Source organism: Neopelma chrysocephalum, unplaced genomic scaffold (genome assembly GCF_003984885.1).
Source record: "Neopelma chrysocephalum unplaced genomic scaffold, ASM398488v2 Primary Assembly neopelma1_60, whole genome shotgun sequence".
NCBI lineage: Eukaryota > Metazoa > Chordata > Aves > Passeriformes > Pipridae > Neopelma > Neopelma chrysocephalum.
In genome coordinates, this window is record NW_020897715.1 from 8,283,430 (window position 1) to 8,304,555 (window position 21,126).

The 21,126-nt window shown below is 40.8% G+C and overlaps 1 protein-coding gene across 2 annotated transcripts in view; it reads right to left on the minus strand.

The window, feature by feature from the left end:
• The window catches only part of ALCAM (activated leukocyte cell adhesion molecule), a 118,017-nt gene that overhangs the window by 32,115 nt on the left and 64,776 nt on the right, over positions 1-21,126 (minus strand). For both annotated transcript variants that reach the window (XM_027681187.1, XM_027681185.1), the window contains exons 2-3: positions 3,922-4,022; positions 948-1,167 (exon numbers count right to left, since the gene is read on the minus strand). In XM_027681187.1, coding sequence (XP_027536988.1) covers positions 948-1,167; positions 3,922-4,022 — 321 coding nt within the window. The remainder of the gene's footprint in view (positions 1-947; positions 1,168-3,921; positions 4,023-21,126) is intronic.

Here is a 21,126-nt window from a genome sequence, read left to right on the forward strand (position 1 = left end):
TGTCTGCCTTTCCAAAGCATGTATCTGTTTTTCAGAGTGTGATTTCTTTGAAACTGCCCATCCCTGCAGTCAGCCTGTTCCCACAACAGATACTTACTTTGATTGTGTAAATCTGCATCTCAAGAGCAACAAACGCCAAAAAAAAAGCCGTATAAAAACATGAGGCTAAGGAAGATAAGACACTGCAGTCACAGACCTGTGTCCCTAAAAAGCCATAATGGACACCTCCACAGGCTGAGTCAGGGTTTGGCGGATTAAGTTGCTGCTCTGAATCAGCCCCAGGAAGAGGCCAGGCTCGTTCATGCTCCTGTGTGAGCTCCGAGCAGGGCTGTGCCTCAGAACGCTGCACACCAGCCTTGCAGTGGGGCTGTGGTGATACCAAACCCTAATAAACCCTGCCATGCTCTAAGAGAGAACTGCAGACTGGTATTCCTCCTGGTAGTTCAGCAGGGGACAAAGTAAGCATTTGGGGGTGGTGATTGTTTTCCAGTCTCTTGCTCTCTCCCTCACAATCCATACTGTTGCACACTAGCTGCTCACAGCTGCTTTAAACCTCTCCCCTGAACTAATCCTACAGACCGCACACAGTTAATGTTTCCCTCCTGCAGAAAAATTTGCTCGGAGAACAAATGGAAAATAATCAATGCTAATTTTACATTTTTCATTTCCAAGGCCAAATGACATCACATAAATGAGTCATTATCAAAGCCTAAAATTCTCTTTGAGCCAGCACTTATCATGAATAAACTGCAAGTGCAGGCAGTCCTGTTACATAAATGCCACCAGTAGATTATATTTTTGAAAGCTGCAGAAATTCGCTAGTCTTTGTAATTTACTCAGCCAAACTTACTTTCTTGGCTTTAATCTTTGCCTTAAACAAAAGTTTCTGTAATTTATGATTCAGATGCTGATGAATGTTAATGGCAGTAACAACTAGATTTACTTACTGAAAACTTTGACTATCGTCGGCTCTTCGGAAACATCATCTTCTGTAACTAGCATACATACAAATCTCTTTTCATCACTGATTCTTGCATTCTTGATGGATAATGTATAGTTTTCTGAGAGACTCAACCTGTCTTTGTAGTCTGGTACATCATCATACTGTACACTTTTTTTTGTTGATGATCTGAAGGCAATAAATACTGGAGATCCATTTGGCATTTCCTATAATAAAAGGATAAACACCTCTATTTTGCATAAACACTCATTTAGAAGTTCCTGAAGATTTGCAATTGGTACAAACCTGTAATGTTAAAAAAAAAAAAATCTGGAAACTGTATCAGATGGCTTCTTTCCTGATTAATTTCTGCTGTACATAGAAGAAATTCAGTGTAGTCTAAGAGCTACTTTAAGACTGCCACAGTACACATTGAGAAAATCATTAGTAAAAATAATTTCAATCCTTTGGCTCAATCTCAGCATAGCAAAGGGCTTTCTGTGATAAAGGCTGGTGTTTTTGGCACCACTTGTCTCTGCCTGTACAAAAAAGTATTTGAAATAGAAGCATGTGTGAGCTAGGCTCAAAAGCTTCAGTTGCCTTTTTTCATTATTGTTTTACATATTCATATTGTTTGTCTGGGATACTCAGACTTCATTCCAAATGCAGGATTTAATCAGGCATAACTGCCTATTTTATTCTAAATTAGTTTTTAGCTTTTTTCCCCTTTGTTTTTAAAGGACCCGAGAGCTTGTAGCATGGGACTATACATGCAATCAAATATTGTTATTTTGCATGTCAGTATAATCTGCAAAGTATCATTTTCTAGACATCCTCCTTATATTAATCAGCATGCAGTTGCCATCCTAAGAAGGAATACAAAGTTGACGGCCTTGTACAAACCTCCCATATAAATATTTATTTTATGAGGGACAAAGTTACAGGGTCAGTTCTAGGGGATTTGATTCTCTCCTCCTTACGCAAACACAGGCACAGAGCAGGAAGAGACATTGTCTGTTTTTATTTAAAGTGAGGTGAAACATTGACTCTATCTTTACATTCAGTATTGTGCTGAGGGCTGGAAAAGGTTTTCATTCCCTTTTATCCCTTATACCTTGCAGCACTGATGTTAGTAGTGTTCCCAGCACAATACCTCAGTTTGAGTGCAGAGCCCACAAAAGCATGACGATGCTGTGACAAGAGATGAACGATGCCAGAGCAGGACAGAGAGCAGGAGGCATCACCTAGTTGGGAAGTTTAAATTCCCTTACAGTCTTTCTCCCTCTCCTGCTTTTAACTCTTGGATTTGTCTAGATGTTTGTCACACAGGAAAGAAAACATTGCATTGACTCAACACACAAGAAGTTGGCTGTCAAGTGCGAATGAACTCTTAACTCTGGATGCGCACCCAGCGCAAGCACACCCAGGCAGACATGAAGCGACACAACGCCTGCTCCTGCCAGGGTGCAAGTCTCCCAGGGCTCCCACCAGGAACTCAAGTTGCTCCTCCCAAGGCAGAAGAGCAGAAAACAGAGTTCCTCCTTTTTCCAGTAAAATAATCACCTGACCGAAAAAGCCTAATCCAACCCTCCTCTCACCCCAGGACAAGCGTTGCCAGGCTGTGAGCTGCCCTGGGAGAATGGGTATCACTTTTGCTTGGTTGTGTGGGCTGTGTCAACAACAGTAACTTAGGCTTTTTTGTACGTTAGGTTTTGTGTCCCTTTCCATTTGGAAGAAGCTGTAACATCTCTATTTGCTGCTTGGTACTTGTCCAACACAGGCAATCCAAAGGCAATGGAAAGAGATAATGCATTTCTTTTTCTCAGAATATCCTTGCATCTTCATAGAGATGGACTTGTGTCTTCCCCATAAAAGTCAGCAGACTAAAAAATACATTGCAAAATGTAGGCACTCCACCTTCTAAATGCTCATATGAGTTTTAACGTCCCTTTTTGGGGAAACATTCTCCACAGTCTTCGGACTTCATTTCCCAAACGTGCTTGCAGGAAAAGAAGTATTGCGTGGATGGGGGCTGCAAAAGCTGCAAACCAGAAGGTATAAAGGAAGTAGCCAGGGGGGAGTAGGACACAGGCCCCAGTGGCAGATATTCTGCTGTAAAATAGGCTGGTGGATGCCATTTGCAAAGAGAGAGAAAGAACTACATAATATTTAAATCCACTGTCAAACTAGAAATCATCTATTACTGCAGGTAACATTTTTTTGAGCACAAGAGGAGATTTAGGTGAACTTCACAGAAGCAGGAAAACCTGTTGTCTCGATGTCAGTCTGAGAAACAAAAGGGTTTTGGTATCCCAGGGTTTTTTTATCCACATATGCTTCCAGGCTTCATTTGACTTTGATATGCTGATCCTCCTTTTGACCTGGGATACTGATCACATACAGGAGAAGCTCATCCTGCAATGTTCCTACTGCAGGCTGACCAACACACCAAGAGAACACCCACGTTTTTGCCTCTGTTCTCTGCCAGAAACAGCAGAGTGAAACCACCAGCAGTTCTACTGAGGCCAGCACTGCTCTCTTCTTCGCTGTGCATTAAACACAATGAAGCATGAAACAGTTCCGAGTGACTGTCAGATCAACCAAATGTGGGGACAGTGCTTTCCCAGGGATGAAGCAGGCTCTGCTTCAGGCAGCCTACTTCAAAAGTATTTAAATGTACACCGATGGCTCTGTCAAGCAAGCGAGACACCAACTGGGTAACATGCCAGAGCTCTAATACAGGTTGGCAGAGAACTCTTGAATAATTATTTCTCTTGAACAATGAGATTAATTCCTCAAACCTCTAATCTGTGCTTGGCAGAAATTATACAGTTTGGAATCTTGAAGTCTTACAAACACATGCCTTCGTATCTCAGGCAGAAATCCTATCGTTTGGAATTATGTAAACTCACACACATACAAAAAAAAATACACATCATCTTATAACAGCTCTAATAAATATAAAGGTAAGATATACTTACATATTTCCATTTTCCAAACATAAGACCTTCTGGTACTTCTAGAGGACAAGGCATAATTATAGTATCTCCATATATTGCATTTACTGTGTACAATCCCAGAGCTAGAGGAGAAACAGAAAGAGAAGAAACAATTTTAAGTGTCTTCCTGAATTCCCATATGCTTGCTAATGTTTGGTTCACACAAATTACACAAAGCAGCACCGCCTTCTTTGCAAATGGTTATTTTCCAGCATGTAGGATTTATCCTCAAACCTCTAACAAAACAGGATTCCTGTCACTAAATTTGTTAAGTAAACATTACAACCTTTCCAGACCCATGTTTCCTGCTGTAGTCAATGGGAACCAAGTGGATTTCCAAACAGGATTGCACCCACTCAACCAGATGAATAGATTCACTACAGTCGCTATCCACAGCTATTTTCTCAAACTTAGAAAATTGAAAAGGGAAGTCCCTAAACCTTTATTTTACTTCATCTGAAAAACCAGACACATCTGCCTGGAAAAGTTATATTGCAATGCAATATTTTGAGGAGGTCAGCAGAGAAGTGATAATTTGACTGCTGCACTACATTAAAAACTTAGAATAAGGAAGAAAGAAAAGAGAATGATGATGTTAAAATGTTGTGTTCCCTAAAACCTGGGAAAAAAGACCTCTAGTCTGCACATTTAGATTTTGGAAAAATGAAGTGAAATGCTTCCATGAATTATTTAAGAACAGCTTTTTTAGAAGCCTCAGCACAATGTTATTGTGCTAATGCATATAAATTTACAGAATAAAACCGACCCACTTATTTTCATTGTCCAAAACATGTGAATTGAACAAAAACAACAGACCCTAAAGTGATGAAATGTTAAAAAGCAAGGAAGTTTAAAGGGGAAGATGTTACAACTTGGTGCATTTGCTACAACCCAACTTTGCTTTGCTCCTGTTCTCCGTATTTGCCTCTTGCTCTCTGCTCCTTATACTGGAGAGAAGTTTTGCCTCTAGTGCTTGCCCAGTGTCACTGAGAGAGTGTGGTGGCTGCCTGCTCTCACCCATACATCTGCAACTTGTCAGGGTTTTCTGCCCAGTGACTCGGGATCTCCCCCTTTGCTCTCCCTTCATTTGCAACTGTAGATTTGAAATCAAGGCCTTGCTGCCAAAGAAACCTTGTTTACGAAAAAGCAGTAGGATGCTGGTGATGTAGCCAGGTGGGCTTGAGGTGAAAAACCAGTCCTTCTAGAAAGATTAATTTTTCTGGAGATTAAGTGCTTCTTTCTACAGCTGGAGAAAGAAGCCTGTTCCCCTGTGCCCCCAAAGACCTGAGCCACAGACCCCTTTGCTTTTCCCAAGTCCTGAGGCAGCTGATGGGAAGACCCAACAATTCTATCAAGTGCATACAGGCACTCTATTGGGAGCTTTTCCAAAGAATTGTTTTTTGTTTTGAACAAAACCATGTCTTTTCAAGGAGCCAAACACTGAGTTCCCTGCCTGCAATTTAAACTAGAGAGACTCCAGAGCATTTTTCTCAGGTGAGGACTTCAGAGCTTACTGTTAGCATCAGGTTGTATCTATCATTTGTATCACAGTGATGAATGAGGCTGTGGCTTGTGCTGTGTTGTACTGCACAAAGAAACAGTATTCCAAAATCCTTCCTTAGAGATGCTACAACCTGGATGGCATCACATGGTTAAGGAAGAAAAAAGCAGGCAAGCAGGCTGGAGCTCAGTGGACTAAAGGAATACAGGATATAACAGGCACCACTACCTGCATTTATCTTAAAATTTCTTTCCTTCCCACTGCTCCTTTTCAACAAAAGAACTGTTAATCTTCTGATGCTGTTATATAATTAGTGACAAAAATGCTTTAGGTGCATTATTCACACTATAAGGACTGGATGCTTTAATTTGCTATATGGTTCACAGAGACCAGCTCTTTTCTAAATGACAATAACAGTCGGTCCACTAGATGGTGCTGAGTAAGAGCAGTCTGTAAAAATACAACAAAAATTTTTAAAGAAATGAGATAACTTCAATTTCATGGAAATAGGACCAATGTTTTACAAAAATCAAACTATAAGTGGACTTCAAAGCTGAAACAAAATTTTCCCTTGGCCCTTTCTTGCAATCATCCTCATTCTGATCACCAGGAGGGGAGCAACACAACTTTGGCTTTGCAAGTTGAATCCTGATTTTCACTTCAGCTAGAGCTAGAAAAAACTGTCCTTTTTTGGTTCCTCTCTCCCATTACAACAAGAAAAATTACAACAGACTTGCAAATATATATTCAGTTAGTAAGTTGGTTATACCTATTCAAATTCCAGTTGTGTCATTTGGTAATTTGAAATTCTGTAATGGTATTTTGCATCACATGGAAAACCAAAAACTGCTTCTCTTGCTGTGAGATACTCCCTGTCTGGGGAAATACTCCCTGTCAGTAGGGGAAAACAAAATAGTCCTCCAGGATCTGTAAAACTGTTCTCTCCTAGATACTCATTTAGCCCCTGCAAAATTGCTAAGGTAGCAAGTATACGCTACCAAAGACTCAAGAAACAGCCTCACCATGGTGAATAAAACTGTTTCTGGAAAGGATTTACATTTACAGCATTCAGAGCAGGTAACTGATGAACAGCCTGATAGAGGGAAAGACTGGCCTTTGATTTTAGAAGACCTCTTTCAACTGAAAGGCATTTCTTAAGATGAACAAACCACCACAAAATCATGACTTGCCATAAATTCTGCCTATACTAAAATCATACAGGTTTCTAAGAATTTGCTAACACAGAACCAGAAAGACACAGGTTTTACTTTAAATACAGAGAAACAGTCCTTACAAGAATCTAGGAGGTCCTGCTGCAAAATTTTCTCATCCCACTTTTGTGGCAACAAATCTAGGACATTCAGGGACTGCAAACTAATTGAACAACTGCAAACTTTCCCTGCAGGAACTGCAGTAATTTCCACAAAACAACCCTACTAACCCATATATTTAAGAAATGAAAAAAAAGGCACCTCAACAGAATTGGGAATTCTACTCTGTGTTGCTATTGGACATATTTGAGAAAAGGTGGGGTGCAAAAGAGAAGAAAATGATTGTTTATTGATATGACAGTGCTTACCATCGACCATCATATCTGAGACCTCTTTACATAATTTCCAGCTCTTTCTAAGAAAAAGAAAATAAAAGCAGGATCTACAAATACACGACAAATTGCTCTGTGCCCTAACATGACACAGGGTCAATGTCAGGGCCCTCTTTTCTCATAAACTGCAGGAGGGCACAAAGGCAACCGTAGGGAATAACACTAGGAGATGTCACTGAACATCAGGCCCCGCCTTGCTCTATTTCTGATGTACCTTTCTCTAGCTAATAAGAGCTCAGCCAGCTTCCTTACACAATTTTCAGATGTTGCCATATAAAACTGAGTCAGTGCTGTCAATAACACCACTAATTCAGAGGCAGGATCTTGTCCTACGTACAACAAGAGAAGCTGTACTTGCTAGGTCTAAATTACACCTATATAGAAGGTTTATCCAACTCACTTTCCTTCTATTTCTTTACATACAGGTTTGAGCAGGCTGAGGTTTACCTCATTCCCCTCTCTTTGATCCACTGCTAAAGAAACTCTGAGCCAGATTAAACCTTTACACACAGGTTCAAACATGGGAAGAAAGCAGCAGCATGAGGTATGACAGCTCAGAGAAAGATCCCAGCAGGACACTGCTAAATTGAGATGACATTAGCTATTGATGCTTTTAATGAGAGTGCTTTCCATGTCCCCGTGGCAGGGCTAACTGGCATCCTTCTTTATCCCCCTCTCTGCCTGTGTTTCACAAGGGAAGAACCAAACAGTACCCACACATCTGAGTGACAGAACAAAAAAACCTTGAACAGAAGCTTAAAGGCAGAGGAGGTGCTGTTGTTAGTTTAGATCCTTACCAAGAGTACATGAGGCAGGTCATACTTCAGATTAATTATTATTTTTAAATCAGCATGATCATATATGAAGAATGGATAGAAGGTGAGTATTTAAAAATCAGGAAGCTGATATTTCTCCATGGAAATAACAAAAGCTGTAGGAAGTGTGAGGAAAGCAGCCATGTTTTCCACCTCTACCTTCCTTTTGCAATACTGAAATTTCTTCTTTTCACAAACACACCTTTTAAGTGCTTAGGAGTCATATTTTTGTGACAAATGTAAAACAGAACAAAGGTTGTTCGAATACCCTTAAGATGCAAGAGCCATGTGAGACTATGAACCTGTATCTGAAAACTGTGACTAGCAGAGGTACTGCCCGAGACTGATCTTCACTGGCCTGCTCAGCTGCCACACATCACAGCTTAATTCCAGTTACTAAAGCACTGGAAATCTGGGGAGCTGAACCTCCCCCGTATCTTGGAATCCACTGATTTAAATGATATTTTATATCTACAAAGATATCCTGTATTTTCCTTTTGCACTGAATTTTTTACTGCTGATGCTTCTGCCCTGGCTGGTTCAGCAATGATGCTTTTTATTACACTTTCTGGACCCAAGGAGCAAGGCCTCATTACCAGAGAACAGCAGGATATATTTGCTGCTATGTTTCTTCGAAGCAATCAGCAGTGTCGAGCAGGAGAGGTCAATTAGCAGCTTCTGGAATGGAAGTGTCCAAACTCAAGAGCTATTATGTCTATTTAGCACCTACTTCAGAAGCTGTAGTTAACTACTTCAGAAACTCTAAATTAGAACTAGCACTCCAAATCTTTACTTGAGGCATTAGCCCTCCCTTTTTTTCCAGGTAGCCCAGACTAACCTGTACTAAATATAATCTGGGAGGTTAAAAAGCTCTGCCTCATGAAATAAATATTTTATTAAGTTGCTTGCTATCATCTCTGAAGTAGAAACAGGTGGATTTTTCTTTCTGCCCTCCACTTCCTAGAGACATTTCAACTATGTAGGCATACACATAGGTCCTATTGAGCATCCACTTAGGTACATCACTGGCTATTTTCAACTCAGTGTCTACGAACACCCCGCGCCAAGGATCTTCTCTCCAGAGCTTCCTTCCATGCTGCATGGAAGCTGGACTCCTCAGGTAGGACTCAGCTTTAACTACTCTTTCTCCTTCCCTTTTCCTTGCCTGGCAAAAAGTCACTTTTTCAATAAGCCCTTTAGTAGGCCTTCAAGACTTTCACAATAGTGGTAAAGAGAAGAACATGCCATGAGCAAACGTGCCATGGACCTCGTTCTTCCCCACCTGGGCCTGACAAAGTCAGCTGAAAAACAAGGCAAAACCTGTATGAATATAATGGGTCTTTAATAATCCTTTTTGCTGAGCCGCAATAGTCAGGGAGCCAGACATTGCCCAGTCTTGAGTCTGTACATCTCTGCAACAGAAGCCCACCTGCATTTTCTCAACAAGCTCATCCTTGTGATCCAGCTTGCTCTACTGAAAACAAGCCTCTTTCACATGAGCTACAACAAGCAGTCTAATGCACAGCTCACAGTGGTCATTAATCTTCTGACATAGCCAGAAGACACAAGATACACTTCAGGATGTCAAAGGACTGGTTAAAGTAAGTGAAAAAAAGGCTTGTGTTATCAAAACTCACGCATATGGCAACCCCTATTTCAGCTGGGGGGCTATGATCATTCCTTGTTTCATATGCTGGGCATCAAAAAAGGGAAGCAGGGAAAACACTTCCAAGAAAATTCAAACACTGATTATCTTCACCATACAAATATGATTAAAAAACAAAGGAGTCTGTGTTTGTTGATATGTTATCTGATATGGGTTATATAAGCAGTATATTGTTTCTTATCTCTACCTGTGTAAATAGTGAAACAAATCCACACAGTGGGTGACTACGACATCAAAAGGACTATTAGTTACAAAAGAATCATCGATACTATCCAAGAGGGAAACTAATTGCAGATAAACATATCCACCAGTATTTAATGCAACAAACACTTTTAAAGCAACGTAACAGAACTTGCTGAAGGGTTTCTTATACTTTATCACAGTATTTCTTCAATTAGTTTTAACCCTGAATAATATTAGAGCCCAGGCAATTTTAACACCAAAGGAAAAAAAATCCTTTATCATCTTATAAGCACTGATGAAACGGACAGTAATTACCCTTTGGAATCATCACTGCTCACTTGAGCTCTTTGAAGATGTGAAGTAACTTGCACATTCGTGACTGCTCATGGTTTGTTTGGGAGTTTTTTGGGTTTGGTTTTTTGGGGGGGGGGGATGGGGAGGAAAGGAAGAAGATCCAACTCAAAAAATGATTGTGGCTCTGGAAGATGTTGAGTTCCTTTTGACACGCTTGTCAGATAAACACCTACTTAACTTCAAAGACACAAGTAGCCAAAACCACATAAACAGGAGCACACACTGATTTTGTAAAGTACTCAGGCAGAGTAAGGAGATGCCGCTTGGCATCCAGCAACATCAAGGCATCAGGCAGTACACATCAGGAAACAGGCAATGTATTTAAAGCTAAAGAGATACTGAAAATGCCAGAGAGTAGGCATTAAGTGCCAGCAGAATTCAGCTATCATCACCGTACACGAAGCATTAAGTGTGTTTAAAACACACAGAGTTTTTCTTTATGAATGAGGAAAAAATCCTGAAGGAAACATGTCAGCACTTCAGAAATCCTCTCTCATGAATACTAACAACCACTCCTTTCTAGTTCCATATAAACCAAATGTTTTCCTTAGCAATACAAAGAAATGAGCTATAATTAGAAACTAGCTGAGATAACTTGTCCCATCTGGCCAAGGCTAAACAGGCTCTCTCACCTAATCAATAAAGAAATACTCAGCTCCCTCCTCCAAGAGGACTGAGCTCAGTGCATGCTTCTCACTGGCTCTTCTCTCTGTAGTTCAGCCAGTCATGAACGGCACAGGACACACAGCTTTCCTACATATGCATATAGTTTGGCTTTCTACATAATCCTAAAATGTGAGCTCCAGACTGAGCCTCCACGAGTTTAGGTCCAAAATCCCATGAAGCACTTCACCAACAGTTTTCAAAGTCCTACAACATGACCAAATAGAACTCTTGAGTGGTGTGTGCCTGTTCACAAACCAGACTACTCAACTGCTGTTCATTTCACTGAGGGCACTTTCTGCTCCAAGACTTCAAAACATCCAGCTGTTTCAGTAGTTTGGTGGCTATTTTCCCCACTTTCCAAGCTAGAATACAGCTTTCAATCTGTATGTACCCTGCTTTCCTGTAAGATTTGCATGTAGCTTGATTTGGAACTACTTTAGCAGAAGCTTTTGAGAAGATTGAAGGAAATTTCTCCACAAGGTAGAGGTTTTAGAAAGTTATGTCCTTCCAAGAGCAGATGGTTCTGTAGTCTGTGCCATAGTGTGTAGTTTACAAAGGTTATGATTAGTGTAAGCTTTACCCTAGGGACGTTCACATTGAGCACTTCTCTGAACATTTTCTATCATCATTACTGCTAAAGCAGTACACTGGAGAACATACAGAAGAAAAGCTTCTTCAGTTTAAATGTACCAAAACACCTAGATTGCATCTAAATAATGATGACTAATAATCTTTTGTCAGCTTAGAAACTCCAAATGTTATATATAAAACAATAATCATGACATTTTATAAGTAATAATCATGAAAAGTTCCTAAAATTTTTCATAGGTACACAAAAGAGGTTTGTACATAGTCATACTCCTTTAAAATTTGAATGTCCATCATTAAAGGCATTATTGTTGTCATTTAAAGTGAAACAGATACTGCTTTCCAAGTCAGCAAAACTTTCAAACTACATAAAAAAGCTGTTACTAGCATTAGCCTCTGCAAAGCTTGAGACTAAATGAGCAGTTCAAAGCTCAGTAACTGATGAAAAATGCTACCACAAAATGAACTACTTGTGTCAGCACATCAACTTACCTACCTTACCACCTCAGCCTCTGTTCCAATGCCCAGATCCAAGAAGACAAAGGAAACTGCTAAGTCTAACAGCTCTGAAGTGGGACCAGAAAAGCTCTGCTTTTTAATCCACTCCCTTTTAAATCAGGAAGGCTCCAAAATCTACTAAAGAACTGGAAGGAAAACCCATGAGAGCCACGAGTGCCTTTGTAGCACATGTGCTTTGTTATAGCAAGATTTTCCTGTCAAAGAGAAAGACCTAAGTTTCTTTTCCCAAAACACCACTCCAAAACATCAACTGTGATTTCAATGGCCTTCTAATCACACCATTTTTTGGAAACCCTAGCTTTTGACTCAGAATTACATAACTCTACTTCTGGATTCAGTGCTAATCCAAAACCAGCCATATTTGCGGATTTGAATTTTCAAGTCCTTTGAGTAAATCTTACAGGTTTAAAAAAGTTACACATAGAGCAGTGTTGCTGTAAGTAGGAAAAAAATGTAGTGTAACTCCAAGCAAATATTTATAAATTAGACTTAGGGAACAAACATCTACCTACTTTAAAATGCTTGAACCAGTACAAGGCTAGCAAAGAATGTTTCCACAAGATCCGGTGGACCACGTCAAAAGACACGTCCAACATTGGCAAGTTGTGGTCAGCATCAGAAAGCCCAGCTGTGATTTTAATAAGCCCCATACAGTGGAAAACTGTTATTTTTCCCACAGTTGATGCTGCAACTGAAAGGCCACTGTTAACGATTTTCTTTGATGCAAATTTTTACAAAATACTGCTTTAGGTTAGTTCTCATCATTCAGAGGAAGAGATAAAATGGCCAACATATCTTCTTAAAAATACTGTTCATGATGTAGCCATGACTAAAGGAACTATGATTAATTTATTTTTTTTAACATACTAGAAATTTGAGAATAGTTTATTAAAATAGTTCCAGCATATGGTGTGGTTTTTACACACGGTCAGGCACATCTGCCAGGGAAGTGAGTTATAGCTTACTAAAGTCTGATGATACAAGCTATCTGCCAAGAGATGAGGAGCAAATGTGACTCAGAAAACAGTTTCTGAGTCAATATTGCAAAAGAGTTTTACTTTGAAAATTAGGTATACCTTAGGTACTCCTAGTTAGACAAAATGGGATCAACAAAGCCTTTGTGGCTTGGTGAAATTTCTCGCTCTTTGTGAGGTTAGCCCCTGGCTGCTCCTGCAGCATACTCCTGTCACGCTTCTCAGCTGCACTTCTAAAGCACATCTCCGTTTGCTAAAACTACTCAAATTGCTTTTATCTTCTCATTATGCTAGTCAGCAATGCTGCTGTGTATCCAATAGCTTAAAGGGACTTAAAAGTTTCTACTAAGTCCAATAAAACCTGTAGCTCAAAAATAATTACCTAAAATTCCCCATTATATTTTACTCTGAATACTTTTTTCCTTGAAAAAAAAAACCCCTCACTATCATACTAAAAAAAGAGCTGTCCTTTTTGTTACTTCATAACTTGATATTGGATGAATATACCCCACAGGCTAATAGTGTAGAAAAAACCCAGGATATATATAAAAATCCTGAATAAAAGGATAAACAGGGTGTGTTTGTCATATCAGAATTATGAGAGATTTTGTATTGGTACTCTAAGTAACAGTATACTGCCTTGTCATCCTAGATTTTAAGTCAATGTCCAATTGGCAGCACACCAAGGGAGAAGAAAAGACCTTCTGAAAAAGGAGGATGAACTTCTGCTGCTTGTATCCTTCCCCTTGCACATGCTGCTGCTTCACTGCAGTGAAAGCAAAGGGACTTTTTCTCATAGGGTGAGACGCTTGAGCTCCCTTCCTACCATAGCAATTAACTCTTCCCATCAGCCTGCATTAGATTAAACCAGCAAGAAGAAACAGCAAGAAGACAAGGGGGTGGTTGCTGCATCCCACTTGGTCGACTGCTGTTTCTTGGAAGCTGCAATCACAGCTGTATTAAGACTTCTGTCTGATCAGCACTTTAACAAAAACAGAAGTGGCCCTCAGTCCCTGACCCAGGGTGCTCCTCTCCAACTATCAAAAACAGAGGAGGAAAAAAAGTCTTCTTTCACACACACGATGGTCCACAGTGCCACCAAAGCATATGGCAGCTCATCTATATACAAGTATCCTTTGTAAGGACATCCCCTTAGATTCTGGTCTGAGGATCCATAACCAGGTAAGAGGAGAAGGAACAGATGGACCTTCCAAATACAGTTGTTTCAGGGGTTAAGCACAATCTAAGAAACGCATGTCTTATTGATCCAGGCTTCAAGTCTTGCATCAAAACAAAGGAAAAGAATCCATGCAAGCCTTAGCTTTGGAAAAGCAGCCAATAAGCACTGTTTTCTACCCCCTAGTATCAGCCAGATGCAAGGACAAAGACAAAGCCTACAGCATCATAGAGGAAATCTGACGCTAAATCAAGCTACTCCAAATTAAACACATGGAAAGGCTCCATGGTCACACTGGCAGAGCCAACAGCAGCATTAAAACTGTTTGGTTTTCCTCACTTGCCCTCTGTGTCTTTTCGACTTCAATTTAGTGAAAATTGCATAGATAAGTTTGGCAGTACAGGAGCAGAGAGGAATTATCCATATCTCCCACTATAAAAGTAAATTAAAAAAATTACTGAATTTCTTACTAAGTGAAAACTTAGTAACAATTTATATTTTACAAAATATCAACTTCCCAAAATACGTATGCTTATTGTACACTTATTTAAGCTTGAAGGAGTCTCGGGAGAAAAATGAAGGTACCAGAAAGCAAAGTATGCAAAGTATATAAATACTGATCACTAGTTAAAAGTAAATAAATTCAGTGGGAAAAAATTAGGAAAAACAAGGTAAAAAAATTTGAAAAAGTGATGTAGTTAAATCAATGCCACCATAGTCCTTCTATGCAAAGGAAATTCAACAGCAGACCACTTTCTTCTGTTCTAATCACTTTCCTCCTGTGACTTGTCTGCCTAGCCCACAGTCCTCCTTACATGAATAGGCACTTCCCTTCTACCTGTCTAGGAAGTTGAAAATTAATGCCTCACAGGTCTCAACAACGTAATTTTTTAAAATCATGCTTGTTGCTCCTCTACTTCAAACCATGATTTTCTCTGTCAAGGAATCCTGAAACACAGAAAAAGGCCAGATCTCTACTATTGACTGCGTTCCAGATCTGCAAACATACCCTTCTCCATTATCTGCACACCCATCTGGGCACTTGCTTACTCATGCAAAACTATCCTAAGGTTCAGCTCCCCAACTTCTGCCACAGGCTTGCTATCTGCTATCCACACTCCCTTCTGCCTGCAGCAAACAGGGTTCCAGCAAGTAGAGAAGACCCTGTGAGAAGAAGCCATCACTTTTGTTTATCAGTGCTCTTAAACATTTGTAGAAGCTACAATTATATTGCTGTAATAATCCCACACACCCTAATAAGAAATAAAATATTTGGTGAATGCAAGTTTGATAGAAACCTGCAGAAGTGCACAACTCATTGATACGCTGCTGAGACAGGCACTCAAACTGTGCATCCAATACTGTGCATCACAGAGAAGTGTTCTTCCTACCTGCCCTTCATCAAGGCTGTGTGGTCCACAGCTGATTAACAGCATTCTGCCACATTTGCCTACTGCACTCACACTTACCAGACCTGCTGCTTGCTGGTTTTAGCAGTGTTTATTTCCAAAGAAACCAGCTGGAGTTCACCCCAGAGCAAATAATTACCTGTGACTGTAATGTGTATAATGAGTACAGAACATTATTTTCAGTGAACGAGCTTCATTTACTTGTGCTGAAAATCGTGTGCTAATCACCTCAAAAGAAAAAAAATGGCCTTACAGAACTTACAACTTTAAAGGGCACAAATGAAGGACAGATTTATCCTTCTGTAATACTGAGTGGGTGGAAAAAGCTGTACATGCTTTCAACAGAACACATTGGACTGACACCCCTGCAGCTGATGATCAGCTTTTGGCTGCTCCATCTTTTTTCCAACTGCTTTCCCTACTGATAAGGGAGAGAACATTGCAGATGAGATGAATGTAGCCTCCTCAAATCATCAACAGGTCTTTGTTACCTGGAAACAAGACCTATCATTTCACTGATAGCACAACAACATAGGTGTGAAAGGGGAAAAGCTCATTGAAAGTATAATGCTATAAATCCTTATGATTTATGCTAAAATAAGTGACTGACAGCTCCTCTGTGGCTCTCTCTAGATTTAATAGGCTCCTCACAGACACAGCTTTTTACATTTCACAGATGCCTGCAGCGAGGCTTGGTACTGGCAACTGTCTCCTGCTTTAAGAGGATGAGCTGAAGCAGATGTGCACTTTCACCAACAGGAGAAATCAATATCACCTTCATTTCTGAAAGTTTTGTCTTTGCCTGCCTTTCTCAATCAGTATGCTGAAAATTAACAGGTGTGTCAGCAGCACAAACTGCAAACAATACACAAAAAGGAACAATTAATGCTACACAGATTCTTATTCAATGGTGAAACAGACACATGGATATGAAGATATGTAAGGCTGTTGTGACTTTAGTGCCCATCATTTCTACTTGTGGATATTACTGACATGTGTGAAGGCATGAAATGCTGCCAAGTATCAAGTTCTGCTTCAGCCTCATATGTATTCACACGTGTACATGCATATACAAACTAGCTTCTGATGTGCTATTACTTTTCTTCTTTGCATGAATTGTTTATTGTTTTTACAAACCCCCCCACTACTTAAAATAATATGAAACATATAAAACAATGCTGGAAAGGACCACACAACTGCAACTCAGATGTGGTGAATGCACTCACAGCTTACAACAATTTTCCAATACACCATTAGACCATATAGGCACTGTCCAGTTATTGAAAAAAATGCTGTAAGTCTCAGATGCCTTCTGGAGAAAATCATGAGCGGTCAGAAAATGCAAATTAGGATTCCTATTAATGTTTTAAATATAGGAGTTACTTTCTGGAATTTTAAATCATAGGCATTGGTTTCTGCAAATACAATGCTGCTATGAAGTTTAAAAGCAGCAGGATACATTGAAAGGCCTATATGTAGGCCCAAAAGGGGAGTTACTGTAAGTGTGTGAAAAAAAAAAATAGAGAAGTTTAGTCTTTCAAATATTTATGCACCTATTTATCTTCAAGAACAAATAGTGCCACATCATAAGGGTGAGGGCATGAAACATCAGCATTACTACTAGAAAATAGTTATGCTGACTAGGCTTCCCTCCCTATTATATACCTTGTGGTAGAGTCCTGAAAGTCCAAGACCCCATTTGTAAGACAATACAGAGACACAATCAAATGATTGTTCACGGATCCAGCTTAGACCAACCTTATGTGGAACACTTTATGATCATAGAATCATAGAATCAGCTGGGTTGGAAAGGACCTCTGAGATGATCAAGTCCAACCCTTGATCCAACACCACCGTGGTTACTAGACCATGGCACTAAGTGCCACATCCAGTCTCTTTTTAAAAATCTCCAGGGACGGAGAATCCACCACTTCCCTGGGCAGCCCATTCCAGTGCCTGATTACCCCCTCTGTAAAGAATTTCTTTCTAATATCTAACCTAAACCTCCCCTGGAAGAGGTTAAGACCATTACCTCTTGTTCTACTGCTGGTTCCTGGGAGAAGAGACCAACCCCCACCTGGCTACAACCTCCTGTCAGGGAGTTGTAGAGAGCGATGAGGTCTCCCCTGAGCCTCCTCTTCTCCAGGCTCAACAACCCCAGCTCCCTCAGCCGCTCCTCATAGGACTTGTGCTCAAGTCCCTTCCCCAGCCTCGTTGCTCTTCTCTGGACCTGCTCCAGCACCTCAATATCCTTCCTGAACTGAGGGGCCCAGAACTAGACACAGTACTCGAGGTGTGGCCTCACCAGTGCTGAGTACAGGGGAAGAATCACTTCCCTGGACCTGCTGATCACACTGTTCCTGATCCAGGCCAGGATGTCATTGGCCTTCTTGGCCACCTGGGCACACTGCTGGCTCATGTTCAGCTTCCTGTCAATCCAAACTCCCAGGTCCCTTTCTGACTGGCTGCTCTCCAGCCACTCTGCCCCCAGCCTGTAGTGCTGCAGGGGGTTGTTGTGGCCAAAGTGCAGGACCCGGTACTTGGCCTTGTTGAATCTCATCCCGTTGGAATCAGCCCAACTCTCCAGTCTGTCCAGGTCCCTCTGCAGGAGGGACCCCACGGAGCCCGGCCCAATGAGCCCCTCAACTCCAGGCATGTGCCTATGCCACAAACAAAACCTGCTACGTAGTTTGCAGGAAGAGAGAAACTTTGGGGTAATATGCTACTCCGGCTATAGGGAATGTGTTTGCTACATGCCACTCATGTCAACACAGTCCTGAACAGCAGTATCAGAAATTACAGCAGCTGCACAGACTTGGATGCTTGTAATTTCAGATTTCAATCTGAATGGTTGAGTAAACAACAATTCCTTCAGAGTAGCCCGCCCTAGATGCGTGGCTTCCAGTGCAGAGTGGCTACACTTATGCTGTCATTGAAACTCTCTGTAAACACATATCTTGGTGTGGAAGTCACCACTTTCTCTATACACCTGTCAGAAACTGCAGAGAAGGCAGCCGTGTTTTAGTTAGCATGACAGCTGCTGCAGTGCATCATGTTCCTGTAAACTGCATTAATGCCCAACTGCACTTTAAAGTACGTCTGAACATCCTGTTTTGACCTACATATTTGGGCCATAATTACCAATTTCCCTGTCTAGGCGCTGCTGCTGCTGCCCATATTGCCACTTCTCCCTGAGCAGGAACACAGAAGATGGGTCTCCTGAGTTGTTATTTTGATTTGTGGAAGGAGGTTTTACCTGTACAGTGCTATTTATCCATTTTTTGACGCTACTCAGAAAATTACCATTTTGCAACAACCACTGAAGACAAGGTGTTTGCTATGTAGCCCATGTGTGGGCCAAGCACACAAGCTACTGCAATGCTTGGCTGAAGCATATCCTTTACTGAACGGCATCTTTATGCCACATAAAGAGTGCATCTTTATGCCACAGTACTGCAAAGTGAATGAGAGGTACCCTACTTCTCCCAGCAAGGGACTGCTTCAGCTTTTGGTAAGTTGAAGGCATCCCTGAGTCAGTCAGTCAGTCACAAGTCCTCCTGCTGTGCTGTGGCTCTAAGGTCATCATGCCTGAGGGGACTCCTACAGCACCCACTACCTACAGTACTTTCTAACCACTACTCTGAATCAAGAGAAATACAGCCATCCTGTGTACCTGGCAGAAAACACTTCTGAAAGGCCAAAATAATTTTACAGCTACTTCAAGCCATCTCTTAGTGTCAGGAGGAATGCTAGGATGGCTCGGTGGGTCAAAGGATCTGGCCCCCAAAGAAAAAATTGTAGTCTTCTGTCTTTTGAGACGATACAGAACATTTTTAATAGTCTCTACCTTCTGTAAAAGGTAGAGACATGCACTAATTAGCACACATATTTTAAAAAATGCTCCTATACCTAATCATTCTAAAGAAAACCTGAAAACTAATTAGTAGTTCTGGATCCTCTTTTTTTTTTTTTCCCCTTTCTGGAGCCAGATGGTGCCCTTCCTAAAATACCAAGGCTGAAGAATTATTTATGTGAGCTTTGACCATGTCTGAACAGCTCAGGGAATGATGTATGTTTTTAATGCCCTGATACTGACAACAAGCCTTTTTACTCTAAATTAATGGGAAACAAGTGTTGCACAGTGAAGATAAAAGTGACTTTGTGAAGTTTTATTCTTTAGAAGTTGCCCTTTGTAACAGATCAGGGTCTTTGGAGAAATGTCAGTGGCAGCTTGTCTGACATAAGGGAGAGATGCCACAGCACATGCATGTGCTCGCAACACATGTGGTATGGATTGTGTGTGTACAGTGGGAATCAATGGTATTTTAGGTTGGTCTGAATTGGGTCTTAGGAAACAAACAAACAACCTACCCTAAACCAGCTCCACCACATACACAAACAAACAAAACTCCTGAGCAACCCATGCCACCTTACAGCAAAGTAGTAGTTGCCTTTAGCTTCTCACAGGTAGAAATCAGCTTTTTCAGCTGATTTGCTTTAACTTTTTTATATGCTTTTCTTTTTCTTAAATGCATTTGAAATGCAAATTCAGACTAAAAAATAGATGTTCACAGCATAAACCACAACAGAATTACAGAATCACAGAATGGTTTAGGCTGGAAGGGACTTTCAAGATCTTCTAGTTCCAATACCTCTGCCATGGACAGGGACATCTTCCACTAGACCAGGCTGGTCAAAGCCCTGTCCAGCCTGACCTTGAACACTTCCAGGGATGCAGCAAAGAAGAGTGAAGAGGCTGGTTTGAGACCTGGTGCAGGCACTAGGTGTAGGTCCCTTGGAGCAGGGCTGCAGTGCAACCCCTGCTCACCAGCTGGTCCTCAGTCTTTCCTCCTTTTGGAAAGCAGGATGCGGACCTTTGAACAGGAACTCACAGCTTCTGCACAGAAATGCTGTGAAGTTGGACCTCTGGAAACAGGTCTTAAAAGTATCTTTTAAAAAGAAGTCAATAAGAAACCCCAAACTCTCCACTTACAGATTCCTTGTATTCAGCAGTGAATCCCAACGCGTTTCTCCCTGGACGTAACTGCTTTTATCCTTGTTTTAAAACACATACAGTGCCTTGACCACAATGATGAGGAAGGCAGCCAGCTGTGGCAGCGATGGGATGGGTAGGAAGAAGCAATGGACAGTTGGTACAAAGCTTTGAACTGGGTGACAGACCACCAGGCTGCAGAGTTATAACAGCATTTCATATTATACCCTTGGCATTATCCTGAAGTACTGTTTAATAAACATCATGCCTCTACTTTGAGGATGAAATATCAACAAGTCCCTAAAAGTAGCTTCACACCTGAACCTGCCTTCTGTGCACCAACAGCTGCTGCAATAATTATTTTTCCTCTCTAGACAGTCCATATAAGTACCTGAAATTGGCTGCTGCAGTATTGAAATGGGTCCAACATAAAATAAATATCCATCATTGCCATTAAAAAAACCCACTCAATATATTAAGGACTCTAAAATCAAAACAAGGCACCTTAAATCAAGCTGAATGCATCTGAGTAGGTTTTCATTATCTAGATTTATCTTAGGTACATGCTATTTCTTTCTCATTAAACTGCAATATAAATTGTACATATAAAAATATTAAAACATATTTTCTTCTCAAAATGACTAAAATGTGATAAAAGCCCACACAATACTTTCCCTTGCCCTGGTGTTTGCAAGAGAGTACCATATGGCTTGTCAAAATCCCTCAGCAAGAGGTTTTT